Source organism: Lonchura striata, chromosome 2 (assembly GCF_050655825.1).
Source record: "Lonchura striata isolate lonStrDom1 chromosome 2, ASM5065582v1, whole genome shotgun sequence".
Taxonomy (NCBI): Eukaryota; Metazoa; Chordata; class Aves; order Passeriformes; family Estrildidae; genus Lonchura; species Lonchura striata.
The window spans coordinates 24,360,720-24,375,604 of record NC_140704.1 but is presented as its reverse complement, the minus strand read 5'-3'; the positions used below and the strand labels follow the sequence as shown (position 1 = coordinate 24,375,604).

Genomic DNA, 14,885 nt, shown 5'->3' with positions numbered 1-14,885 from the left:
GATGTTCTTTATGCATACAGCACTTGTGCATTCTGCAAGGTCTGCAGATTGCTCAGGAACAGACACTGTGTGGATGTACCACTGAAACTGGTAGCCTTAGCTCAGGCAGTAATTCTTCCATGTCTTCACCTGAATTGCTAGTCTTATTCAAAACCAAATCCCTGCTTCCAAGATATTTCAATCTTTCACTCCAGCCCACATTTAACTCTTAGACTATTTTTATAATTTAACTGGCAATAGTGCCCTGGTGAAAGGATCCCTTTGCACAGCACAGCACAGCCATGAAACACTCTGAATGTGCCTGCAATTCTCTTCAGCAATTCTCTTCTACCAGGCTTGAGAGGTATTTCCCAAGTTTGAAATCTCTAAACTCTTTATCCTTTTACTTTCATATGGTTATGAATCAGTGCCATGAAAATGTATCTGAACAACTCCTCTAAATATATTTTTGGTTAAACACCTTTCCTTCTTGTATTAGGCATATAAAAACCACCAATAAAAACCAAATGAGAAGACAAAGAGTTCTGTGTTATTACCAGGTAGATTCATTGGCAGACATATGAGAGATTTATTTCGATGGGGAGGTCCTTTGCTGGTATTTGCCAGGAGGCACATCCAGTCTGCCTGGCTCCCAGTCGTAATCCACATTTTACCTCCATTTATGACATATTCATCGCCCTTTCTCACAGCCGATGTCTTGATATCTATTTCAAAACACAGGAAATGAAGGGTTATTCTTGTGAAGGAGAGGTACATTGGTCCACGTATGACTGGCAGGGTCACTGCCTTGCTCTCAGACAGAAAACTATTTGCTTCTCCCTCATACTCCCCTATCCTGTAACCCTTCCAGGACATAAGGCAAAACAGTCTGGAAAACTTGGAAGGCAAGCCAGGGAAACAGGACCACTTCTCCCATATTCCTTTAGGTGGAGTCTTCATCCCAGTAGATGAGAGCAGAAAGCTTCCTCAGTAGATGTGGTGGTCAAAAACTTGGGAGAGAAGCATTTCACTGTGAGGTGATCTATTAGAGTTTCACTTGCTGTGTACCTTAGTCCTGAGGAGGCCATTAATTCCAGAGTCATGACTTTAGCAAACACAAGCCTCGGTATCTGTGAATGCATAAACATAAACCAACATGCACTTCCTGCATGCTCTTGGTCACCGTGCTGCAATACGTTCAAAGCTGCTAAACTACTGAAGGCCAAGTCTTGCAATGAGTGTCTGGACATGAAGGAACTCTAAACACATGCTATTTATACACCCTGGCAAAAAACAATCTTATTTTCATCTGCAACGGTTCACATCATGCTGCAAACAGTCCTAGCTGCAACAGACAGCCAGAAAGAATAATTATATGTCCTCCAGCAGAGTTTCCAAAGGGCTCCCTTCTTTTCCCTGCAATCAAACTTCTCTGACAAGAACCCCAGCTGATGAGGACTCTCCAACAGTATGAGCCCAATAGTACCTGTGAATCTAACAAGGCTATGAAATCCATAAGAGACCATCCACTGAAGGGGGATCATAGAGGGGAGAGATCCATAGATCTTGGAGAGTAGGAGTCAGACAAGAAATGGAGTGGGCAGGCATGTTTAAGTAATCTGGTTACACTTTCATACGCAATCACCTCAGTCTGCACATGCATGTTCTCCCTAGGGCTCTAAACATAAACCAAAAGCAAACCCAAGTATCTGATCTTCATTTAGGAGATAAACTGGGACTGAGGTCAGCATGGCTGAAAATTTGTCTTATTAATGAAGGCACAGGAGAAAAATGATGGGAGAAAATTATATAAGGTATAAAATAAGGAAGTATGGGATATAGCTATGGCTAAACGAATGTAAGCAAGGGAAAGAGATCGTAATCATGTAGATAAAACCAGCAGACACAGAGGAATTCACCCAATAAAAAGACTATGGCAAATCTGTCCAAGGGACTCAATATAAAATCTGTATAATAATGAATGCCAAGAACCTTAAGTAATCTAAAGTACTGGCACTTATAATACATGGACACAGACACTGTACACTCATATACATGGAGACTAAATAATAAATGAAGGACACACAAGAGTTGGAATAAGAAATATGACTGTACTGAAGTGGTAAGATGGGAGCATACACAGTGATTTACATCACACATCCCTTTGTTATGGAACAGCTACTGAAGAGATTAGATAGAAGTCCCATAGAAGGTCTGCAAAAGAACAATGAGCACTGTGATGTTACCACAAATGTAAATAGTTCTTGCAGGCATGGCGTCACAGGGGACTAACCACCCAAATACAGATTAAAAGAACAAATGCCTCACTAATGAGAATGATCAAGTACTCCAGATTCAATGGTTCACAGTTTACTTCAAACACTTGAGAAACAACTATTTTACATGATCTTGTGAAGAATTGATTCTATTTAATTAGAGATGATTAATAAAGATGATCAAATAAATATGTAATATATAATATGTTTAAAATATAGCAGGCTTTGAAAACCTACTTAACAATTCACTATGGTCAAGTAGACCCAGGAATATGGCTATGAAGATAATTTGGAATATTTCACTAGTTATTTTCCCTGACAGAGCATATCTCTGGGAAAAGGCTACTTCAGTGGGTGCTCCATAACTCATTTTTGCAGGCACATACCACTGACTCTTACAACCATCATTCTCTGAGGAGCCCTTCTAGGGAAGAGCACAAGGCATCACCTGAGGTGAATGATACAGCGGATGCCATACAAGCAGCCAGGGCTGGTCACATCACTGTTCAAATCACACCTATTCAAGCCTCAATTTTCCTCTCCACTGCACTCGAGTCCAGCCATGTGCTTAAATAGATTTGATTAAAGGTAAGGTTGGCTTCACCTTTTAAGGTCAGTATTACAGTCAGAGATAAGAAACACACATCCTTAAAGTAAAGTATGATCAACATACCTGAAATTTACATCATCATCACACGAAAAAAAGACAACTCAAAACTTTAAAGAAATACCTTCATGTCTAACTGAATGAATAATCACTTCAAAAATCAGGAAATTACTTGTAGGAAATGAACAAGATTAATCATGAAAGTAAGCTACAATTTGGAGATTAGAATATAAGCACTGCAGCAGGTTGAACTAAGTTAAATCTTGCAGATGAAAACCAACAAAATCAAAGAAGATTGTGGTAGAAAACAATACTGTTTCAACCACAGAAATGAAAACAGGATAGAAAAAAAAAAAGGCATATAGAGGATACTTTAAAAAATATTTCACAAGAGATTACAGTCAGATTCACAATTTGGTTGACAAAGCAGAACAAAAAAAAGAGTGTATAGAAACTGAAATTAGTAAAAAAAGAGATTGCTGGTTTTAGCAATCTGCACAACCTGAAAATATTTTTGGAAATTAAAAAAAAAAAAAAATTCAGTTTACCCATGGTATCTTATTTAAACCCAACCTGATTTATTATGAAATAGGCTTTTCTAGAGAAAAATCCTATTGGACCCAAGCAAGTGAAATTAACACTACTAGGTAACTGTGAGTTAAAATTTGAAAATATAAGAATTAGAACAAAAGTGGAAATGTGCATAAGGAACTTGGCGAAGCAGAAATTGCATCAGGTTACATAAAAAGAAGCAATTCTGATGTACAGAGAAAATTTATATCAGAATGTACAGTGAATGATGTACTAGTTAAGCCCCTCCTTGGATATCAACCTCTGGACAAAACCTACTGAATATTTGCATTAATGATCTTTAAAAGGATAGGAATACACTAATTAAATTTGTCTGTGACACAAACTTGGGAGACATCACCAACTCAGACAACTAAAGTATGGCCCAGCAAGAAAATAATTATCTTGAGTTTTCAAATTCAGCATGGCAAGGACAGGCACTCAGACACAAAGCAGTAAAAGTGATTGCTAAGTCCTGCAATGTTTCAATAGCAAACTGGTAATGAGGATGATCCACAGTTAATCACAGGATTCACAAGTCTGCAAGCTGTTGTGTAACATCATGTATTGGAGTGTAATACTTCTACCAAGGTTGGAAATGTATTTGTGCCATTATAGACACCATGTGAAATCCTGGGGTTTCATGCTCAGAAAAGACAACCTCAATCCAGAAAAGAAGAAAGGCTGGAGAAAGATACTTATGTTTAAGAGGTAGACATCAACAGAGTTACTAGCTGCAGATACCTGAACATTCCCTGAAGCTAGAGGATGTGTTTGAGAAAAGTGTTTTTCATGATGTGGTCTTATATATACCCACAGACTACAGTCTATAAATTGTGGAATAAGAGTGAGATAAAATGAGACAATATAATTCAAATTTACACAAATGTTTATGCTGTGTAGTACCAGAATCCTGAAATTAAAGACACATTCTGTACCATCTGTACTGTTCTGTTTTTTTCTTCTCAAGCCAACTCTCTGCTAGTTTTGGTTCACATGGTCACTACTATGGACAATATAGAAAAACCAAACTTGAAAGTAGACAGATGTTTTTTCATATTGACATGAATTTTGTATTAGACTAATATACACAGTCCTTTTTATTACGTTGAATTCTGAATAAATTAGTTTGAGGCACATTTCAATCCTCACGTAAACATTGTTTTTGTCTTCTGTGTTCCTATCACCTTCAGCAATTTTGGAACTGCAGGAAAAAATGTTAGAGATACCTTATTCTGTGTCATCCTTCAGTTTAAAATATACTGACTCACATGGCAGAAGCACGTCCCCAACATTCACTTGTGAACAGCTGCTCTGCCCCTTCACTTCTCTCAGGGAGACAAACATCCCAATAGCATCAGAAACAAAAGGAAGCACCAAGTGCAGTTTCACACACCTCAGGCTGTTTACAGCTGGGCCATCTGGAGATGGTGCAGAATGGTGCAACTCAAAACACGAGCTATTGCTGCTCATACCTAACTTGTCCATTTAATTGCCCTTCAGAAGCACTGTAAGCTGGATTTGGCATTTATATCACGGATCAAATCTTCCAGGAGGGGGGAAAAGGTATTTTCATTTCATCCTGCAGTGTATGTCCAAGCTGCAGCATAGGTTCAGTAGATAATCCTCTTTGATTCCAAATTAGTTTTTAACTGCATTCATCTAAGTGTATCACACCACTTTAACTAGATGATAAACAAGATGCTGTTGAAGGAATATTTATGTTACTTATTATCTAGAACACTGCATCCAAAAGAAAAAATTAAATTCATATTAAGAATTTTCTGGTAATTTTCCTAATTAAACTAGAGAGGCACTTATTAAAATAAATGATGTTTTTATTACATTAGTAAAATTCAAATTTATAATTACTTTAATAAATAAATTATTAAGTGCTATTATGAGATTGATTATTTAAATCTTATTAATATTTAAATTATAACAAGCAATAATGTAGTTTTAATTATATTGAAATTTAATATTTTTATATTTATTACTTATAACAATTAAGCATTATTAATAAGTACTCTTTAATAAACAAGTCTACTAAAATTATGGAATTTTTCTTAGAACAAATTCAATTAACCCAGAAAGGAAAACAGCAATAAATTATGCAGGAAGATTTAGTCCCATTACCTCATTATCCACATTAACATTCTTGAAATCTACCTGCTGCACCCTTGCTTGAGCACTGGATGTTAATCTATTTGCCTTGAAAAAACAACAGGAGTTTGGTCACGGAGGTGATAGGACTCCTCAGATAAAAAATGTCTGTCATACTTGGCAAGTTTGTCTGCAGGAAGACGTCTCATTAATTTGTAAGAACACAATGTGGTCAGCTTGGCCATGCTCTGTCCAACAGCTAAACCTCTAAAAGTAATCACTTATCACTCCTTTTTCCATGAAGTCCATGATTCATCATCAAAGGAAACATATTTTCCTTTTCTACCGTATCTGTTTTGATTTAATTTCTCAAATTTTCTACTGCCTCAGGCACTTCAGAATAACAGTTTCATTTGTCCTGGTTTCTAAACCTATTTTTGCACTAAACCAAGAAAAACAGTTGCATGCAAAGTAACTAAATCATAAAGATAATAAACTGGACATTGCAAATTCTTCATTAGCTCTAAATAAAGCAATCACCAATTGAGAGATATTTTTGCTTCACAGGAATGACAGAAGGGGCTGAGGTGAAATAAAGATGAACAAGAGGAAATAATTGTGAAAGTGATGCTGTCATTTTCAGAAGAGAGGGGCTCTGTAGTTTTCCCCCATTCAGGGAGAGGTCTTTGTCACGGCAGCCCAAGTTCCAGTGCAGCTGAAGGGGCTGTGTTCCCTGTCAGTACATCTGGAGCTGCACGACTGAATTTGGCTGTGCAGCTGATGAGGTGTGGAGTGCCCCTGCCAGCAGTGAGCCTGGACAGAGCAGGACAGCACTGGAAGAAAACTGGGGCCAGCAAAAAAGCTGCATTAATCTGTTGTGCTCAGCCTATACACAAGGTCACTCCATTGATTCACCTGACAAGATATGTTAAAATTGATTGCTTCTGGATGCATGAGAAGTATGTGTTATGTTCCTGGAATGTTACTTTTTGCCCTCACCATGCCAGACTTTCCTTCCTTTTGTTTCTTACAAAGGACAAGGGCAAAGTGAAGGGTCAGGAAAAACAGATCCTTTCCATTAAAACATCAGGCTGTCTAAAACTGTCAGTTTGCTAGCTTAACTTACTTGCAACATCTGACCCAGCTCCATCTTCACTGATTCCCAAGCAAGCCACAAAATCACCAGCTATAGTTGGTACGAGGAACTGTTTTTTCAACTCATGAGAACCAAACCTGCAACAATATAACAAAAAAGATAGGATATTAAAACCCTATGAAGGTAAATTTTATTCAGAAGTTCGTTACAAATTCTGTTCTACCCACACAGAGATCAATTTTCCTATGTCTAGGGAAAAAAAAAAAAAAAGCTGTCCCAGAGCCAAAAGATAGAATAAGATACCTTCCAAAGTCTTCACCAGAAGTGCAGTCACAATCATTTCAAAGAAGCTTTAAAAAGTGTTCAGGCATCTTACTCCCACAGAAATGTGTGGTCTAGATGCCCAAAATCTATCTACATGACTGTTGCTTTAAAAGTTCCAGGTCTAATAAATACAACCCCTGAGGATTCCTCTCAATGCTCCCGCACTAATACGCAGCCACCAGGATGGAGGACCTGCCCTCTGTTTATCTTCTGACTTTTACACCATCTCTTTGCCAGATTTTAGTGGTGAGTGAAATCTTTGGCCACCATCTGCAAATACCTGTATTTAAATTATTTATATTTCACATCTACATTTAAATCATGCAGTAAAATCCATTAATGCTTCTTCCAGCTGTTCTTTTAACTCCGCAAGAAAAAAAAAAAAAAAAAAGGGAAACAGCAAACTCTTGATGGTATTTTAACACAAAAATTTCATTTGGCTGTATTTAAATTCAGTTAAGAGGCACATGCTGTTTTCCCGCTGTTTAAAAGACTGTATCCAGTCAAAATATGCCATATTTCATTTCATGCTTGATTTTGTCCTAATTAGAATTCACTGATTTCCTTTTGCAGTGTGAATGGTGAGTTCATGATCTGGTTCTCGAACCTTTCTTGTGTGACTGAAAAATTCCTTGGGTCATGAAATGTCTTATGTGTCCAGGAATCCATAAATTCAAGTTCCTCCTCAGCCTCCTCTTTGTTGTGAGGCTTCCCAGGTCATCATCACCACTCAGCTCCTCACTGGGGTCTCCTTCTAAAACATTGTCCCAGTACTTCCAAAAGAGTGGTGCCATTCAAACTAAGACTAAGTCATCCCCTCCAACCAGCCCTGGACAGGCAGAGAACAGACTGGGATCTGGCAGACACTTCCACTTGGTACACACAAGGAGCTCAATTCCTGGTCCTGTCCCTGCTGAAAATCACAGCAGCAATTCCAAATAACTACAAGTAGCAAGTTTGGAGGGCCTACTCCTTCCTCTAGCATACTGGAACAAAGTTCCCATGTCTGTTAGACAGCATACTTTATTTTTTAATTTTCATGGGGCATGATCAAGTATGGCTAGCTGCACATTCATCAATCAAAAAAAAAACCCAAACAGCCCAACCAACAAAATGGACAATCAGATTATGATAGTTGTGATTTTTGGCAATGCTTTCTAATGTTTGAAACTTTGCTAACCTTTAGCATTTCAACAGAGGATTTTCATTGCAAAAACTTTGCTTAGAATAATATTTTTTGTTTGATGTCTTTCTTTGTTTTGAGTTCCAGAAAACAGTTCAGTTCTTTCCAAAAATGTGGTTATAGAAAATGTTATTTTGCAATAAAAATAAAAAAAAAATTGGTTGGGCACCACTATCTTCAGAAGATGGCGGGTCTCCATGCCTTGCAGGAGACAGCTTGCTTCTTGCTAAGCTGCTAGCTTTTGTGTTAAAAATATGTCATTTTTGTAAAATTTTACCCATCTTAAATGCATCCTAGAAAAATCTCAGGTTTGCACAAATGTAATACCCACTTCTTCCCAATTTAACAGCTCCAGAACTAGAAAACTCTGTTTTCAAGGAGATCATGCTCTGGACTCAAGACAGACCCGACCATGTCTGCCTTCTGGTTGGGTCCATACCCCAGAGGATAGTTTCCCATGTGATTACCTGTGCAGCCTTAGCATCACCATAAAATATATTTCTATGCATTTGAGTATCCACACATACACACAAGTCTACAGTCAATGAATCTTGTTGATCCTATGCAACATAAAATCTCACACAACTGTGAGATTCTGACACATTGACTTGCGTGAAAGTGCTTATTCATCTTTTCTTGCTCCATACTTTGTAACTAATATTGGTGGAATGTCATGAAAACAAAGACAGAAATTCCAGTGGTATACAATCTTGTAATTAGAGGGTAAAAGGAAAGTAAAACCATGGCAAAATACAGATGTAACACTTCTGTGATCCACGCAGTTCTGTTTATATTTTCTAATTGTCAGCTGCAGCTTCTCTTCTTTACAGCAAACAATAAATCAGATAGTAAAGCCAACTTTTTTTATATTAATTCCCAGCTATGCTGCTAACAAGGGTGGAGAAAGAATCAGTGATGAAATAGAAAAGCATTCTCTTCCCACTAAATAATCATCATTGTCCTTACTATTTGCCTATATAAAACAGGGGGTGGAAAAAAAAGTTCACTGCCTACTGCTGAGATAAGCAGCTCTAAACTGATCTGGTATCACTACAGATGTGACACACTTCAGGTATGTCTATAAGCTCTGGGAAATGCATATAATTCACTGCCTCAGCTAGGAGCTGCTTTCTCCACTCTATTTGTAAGCAAGCAAGGGCAGTATTATATCTGAATGCATTTGAAAGACCTGGCAGAAGGTTATGTTCCAAACCATCAAAGGTCAGATCACTGCGGGCAAAGCATTTTCTATTTAGTTCTTAAATTTAGAAAGTCTTATTGCTTCACTTAGGGGACTCTGGGAATTACAGGAATCACATTCATGGAGTTAGTTTGTAGGTACACTCAACATATGCTGGATGAATGTTGAACAAAGCTCAAAGTTATGAAAGCCACCAAAGAGCTACAGAGGCTTTTTTATGGGTTGATGGTTGATTCCCACATTATTGTTTGATTTGTGTAACAATGAATAATCAAGATGCAAAATCTGACTTATCTCTACAACGTGTTTAGAATCCCCACAGTACACAGATACTATTAAAGAAACAATCCAGGACATGGGTGCCATTTAAATCCATGACCCAGGACAAGCAATCCTGGGAGTGGTGGGATCTTCCCACTACACAGCATGAGGTAAAGATGCACACAGGCAAAATTTCCTGTAGCTTTCTCTTTTCATTACCAAGTTTCACTTTTATATGTGTGTGGGGGGAATTGTACTGCATAAGGAGCCCATGTAATTGGCTCTGCAGTGGACGAAAAATTCAATCATGCAGATACAAATTCAATTAAAGATTTCATCAAGTTAACAACAATTTCACTCTTCTTTTCCAAGAACTTCCAGTTTAGGATTTCATTAGCACAAATATGCATAACTTCACTGTTCTACTACAGCAGAACAGAGTAACAGAAGGCCAAAAAACTGCGATGGAACAAAATCCCATTTTCTTTTACCCACAGATTTTCTTTAAACCCCTGAATAAAGGGCTGTCATGAGGGCAAGGTAGTACTGTCTGAAGTCTTTTAAAATACTTATTCTCAGTGGGACTATAGTTAAGCCACTGTTGCAAGAGACATATTGAACTCCATGCATTTAGCAAGCTTTTGGTGCATTACACAAAGGAGAAGAAAACTTTAAGAAAATTTTTTAAGAAAAATTTGTTGTAGGTGAGACCTCCAAAGTCACACATACAGCAGGATAAGCAGATCCCAAGAGAATGAAGCTTATATTCCAGACTCTACAGTAGATTTACAGGGGTTTTCATTCAGAATGGGGGAAAAAAGTCAACAATTTTTTTTGTTAGCAAAAAAACCCTAAAATGTTCTTCTGAGTAAAACTTCCCTTCTTGTATATCTGTTTAGTGCAGAGAAATTCCCTATTTCAACATAATTATTAGAAATTAATTCCCACCCTCAGCTTCCAGAATTTTAGGTGTATCCATATTCCAGGGGCAGACTGCTGGATCACCCAGTTGCCCCACTCTAGTTTTGAACTGCTGTTACGATAGAGTGTGTCTGCAAAACTCCTACATTAAGAAGTTGGTAACTGTCACTTTTATTGAGGGAGGAAAAAACCACAACAAATCAGATTAAGAAAATGTAGGAGCCTGAATGATAGTAAGCGATTCAAATGGAAACACTGATGTAGCTGATGAAAAAAACAAAAATGATTAATTGCCTAGAATGGGCATATTTAGGAAGCATGATATTTGTGCTACAGCTTTAGGACTGACACATTGCAAAGCTGGAAAAAGAGCAATTATAAAGCAGAATTAGACTGATACTAATCATTGCAACTAAATGCATCTTTAGTATTACTGCACTGGGATATAAGAAAAAAAGACAGACATGAAGAAATTGGATTCTGGAATTGCTTTTTTAAAATTGGTTTTGGTACCAAGATTTTGTGTTTGTAAACATATCATTTACTACTCAATGAGGTTTATGTTTTAACATATAATTAATATAATTCTAGCATTAAAAAAAAAAAAAAAAAGTGGAAGTATTTTCTCCTCTAAAGCAAACTGAGAGAAGTAAAGAGTTGGTTCTTTTCTCAGGCATTACGGAGTAGCCACTAGACAGTAAATTTACACAGTATTGTTTTTTTCTACTGATGACAATTGGGTTTTAGCCTAAACCAAACTTTCTGAAAATTACCTTGTAAGAGCAGGGGTAGCCATGCCAGCTTGCACTCCAATAGCCATGGGAATACCTCCACAACGGATATTTCCCAGCTCTTCTGCCACTGCAATATTATAGGAGAAGTCCAAACCCATGCCGCCATATTCTGAGGAAAAAACAAATCTATGATTCTCAAATTCTAGACTGCCATAAGCAACAAGAAAAACAACAAAAAAAGATGTTGCTACTGCAAGGACTTGCCAACTGCAATTTAACTGCTAATTTTTATGTATTTGACAATTACCAGCTTCCCTTTCACAAAAGCAAAACACATTATTCTCTACAATATTGAGAACTGAGCTGAGAATGACACCTGCTCTAATTATGTGCACATCAGGTCACTTCTGAGCATCCTATGTAGCCTCATTACTTTTACTGGAAACAGAAGGAATAAGTGACATGCTGTTGTAAATGATACCAGAGGGTAAAATTATTCTTTCCAACAGCAAGGTCATATGAACAAATCACACCACAAGGTAATAAGTGCTTTTATTTCCCCATGATAACACCTGACATCCACTCTCATCACACAATGCAATCATCTTTCTCAGACACAGCAGCCAAGTCAGCACGGAGCGCGACCACACGCGGGTCATGTTTCTATTCTAAATTCCTGCTCTAGCTCAAAATGCATGTTAGACACAACTGCAGTACTGAATGCATTTACTCCACACCCTGCACCCATCTGTGCAGTGATTAAAGCCCTCTGTTCCCAGGGAGCTGACAGCCTGGGGTACTGACCTGGTGCCAGCACAGCCCATTGCTGCCCCTCTCCCACCAGCATTCCAATCTGCAAATTCAATTAAAGAAGAAATTATTCTTCACCTCATTCCCATGCCCAGTGCTGATAAACCCACTACATAGTGAAACACAGAAAAAGGCTACATTGCTATGATGGATGAGGTAATTTTTAGCTGTATAAAATAGCTTATAGTCCATAGGAAATATGGTGAGAAAGTGAAGGTTAAGGTTACTACCTGACGTCATTAGTTGACTGAGCAGCTTTGATTAGATAATGCTGCCTCTTTTTTTTTTTTCTTTTAGATCCTTTGAAGACCAGCTAAAAAAGTTTTGAATAAACAGATACAAACCCTCACCCCTCACACACACAATAAGGGGCAGATGACCCTTGTCTGTTTTCACTTGCTGACCTCAAACACTGAGTACACTCTTCACTGACCTGCTCTGAAGTTTTCAAAAAATACCATTAAATAAAGGTCAAAACACCACAGTGCATATAAACATGGGGCTTTGCATGCTATCATCTGTTTCCTAAACCCACAAAAACTATCTTTGTGCATCCTTTCTTTGCTGAAAGGAAAAAATACAATAGGAAAGGCTAAGCATAAAGTTCAGTTTCCAAAAAACACTTCTCCTTAGGTCATACTGAATAGTCTAGACTGACAGAATTAAAAAACTGCTACTTTTCCAAACTTTTGCTTGAAAAGAATGTTTCTTAAAAATACACACAAAATTAAAGTGCCTACTGGGAGCTTAAGCAGTATAATGAAACATATCAGCAATATGGAAATGTGTTTAACATAACAGATAATCTAATTTTCTTGCCTTTACACAGCCCCCATCAATAAATAAATGCTCTGAAAAGCAGTAAGGAATCTATGTGTACGTAAAGCCAAAATTATTTAAAGATATCTGGAATTAGAGAGATTGTATTAATTTGGTAGCAGAGTTATAATAGACAACCTCAGTTCTGGCACCTCACAAATTCTTTTAAGAATTAGATTTTTTTTATATAATTTTATTTAATTGTCAAACTACTGTTATTACTGATTTTATTTTTAGTTTTGTCTACCAGGCAGTTATATTCCCATCTTTCACTTAAATTTCACAGAAATTTAAGAAACCTTAGTTTCTTGATTTGTCCAAAGTAACTTCCCAGGAGGAATGTTATGCACAAAACTGACTCAAAGAAGGGCTACTTTATCCAAGTATACAGTTTAGAGACATTCTTTGTCCCTACCACTTTGTCCCTTGTATATTACCACAAAACAGACTCTTCTTGCAGTCATTTGAGATAAGTTACTGAGTACACTTTAAAAACAAAATACTGAAAAAGGTCAACTTTTAAAGGGATAACAATGAAAGAATTTCTGAACAAAGGGAGTAAAAGATCAGAATGAAGCTTTGGGAGCTGGAGAGGGAAGTCCTGCCAGGCAAAGAGATGGTAAAATCCTGAAGTTTTATAATCTGGGGATAGATAATGCAAGAGACAACCACAGCTGCAGGCAGGAAGGGCAAAAGCAAATGGTAAAACCATTAATCAGACCACACCTAAGCTTTAGTCAGTTCTGTTCCAGGAGCCAAGTTAAAGCTTCATGGAGAAATGTGAGTGATTTGCTGGACAATGACAGGGAATGTCTTTTTTAGCCCTGAATACTTGATCAAAGTGGAGACTGATTTTTCAGTGCAGTCTGTGCCATTATATCCCTGGTAATTCAGGTAACTTAGGCCGTGGCCAAACTCAGCTGTGTCCCATCTCTTCGGAGAACTGGCACTCCACACTGAGCCAGGCTGCAGTGGTGTCACACACAGCTTCAGCAGACAGTGCTGGCTACAAGCACCAAAGAAATTTCCTTTTTTCCTCAGTTCCTAGTGGCAGCCTGGTGTTGGCAGACCCACCGCCAGCACCCCAGGCAGCAATTCTGGGGCTGGTCTGAGCACATTTCCCTGCATGTCATGGAACTCGGCTCTTAATCTGGGAAAAAACCACCAACCAGACTTATTTCCATCTGCTTCAGTGATGATGGTAAAAGTTTTATGACATTAATGTTCAATTTTTATTTGGAACAGAACTTGGGAATAACTCTTTTTGGAGGAGGGAAGAACTTTTTAAAATAACCCTTATTTGCAAAAAAGTCAATATGCTGGTGGTAGTAGGTTTGTGTTCACCAGTCTCATCAACAAACACCACTTCCTGGAAGTACCTCTTCTATGATTTAATGCTAATAGGTCAATTAAATTTTAATTCAGAAGAGCAAACACCACGCCTGACATAGGAGTGAAAATTTTGGTGAAGAATCCATAGTTCAAGAAACCAAATTAATTCCAGATTTGATTGCTTTACAAAACATACAAATAAACACACACAAAATCTCAAAAAATTAACAGCAAAAAAACCACACCAAAAAAAACTCCACATCAAGAATAACAAATTATATTTAAATACTCACATATAAAACATTTCTGGGGTAGGTAAATATTTCATTTTACTTTAAAATGAGATGAGGGGCCTTTAGAGAATTATTTGGCTACATTACCATTTATAATTTGCAAGAAAATTAAATTAATAAAGCACAAAGTAGATTAAATTAGGCAGAAAGTCTATTGCATTATTGCTTTTATAGCTGAAAACAGGTAAAAAGAGGCAACTCAGCTATATTCAAATTGTTACATTTTTGATGATAATAGCACAACTTCCAGCAGCTAAATGGCCTAATACAATATCTTATTCATTGTCGGATTTCAAGTTCTTTTACAAAGCAATTAAAATATAAGGCCCAAAGCAGAGAGCACAGAAACATACAAATAAATAAAGATTCTGCACTG

General features: G+C 37.4%; 1 protein-coding gene across 1 annotated transcript in view; it reads right to left on the bottom strand.

Annotated features, from left to right (window-relative positions):
* Positions 1-14,885, bottom strand: part of LOC110474736 (putative acyl-CoA dehydrogenase 6) — a gene marked incomplete at its 5' end in the record, with an annotated part of 75,479 nt that overhangs the window by 18,678 nt on the left and 41,916 nt on the right. Inside the window, 3 exons of the mRNA XM_085574137.1 lie at positions 537-704; positions 6,662-6,768; positions 11,295-11,424. Of these exons, the coding sequence (XP_085430263.1) occupies positions 537-704; positions 6,662-6,768; positions 11,295-11,424 (405 nt within the window). The remainder of the gene's footprint in view (positions 1-536; positions 705-6,661; positions 6,769-11,294; positions 11,425-14,885) is intronic.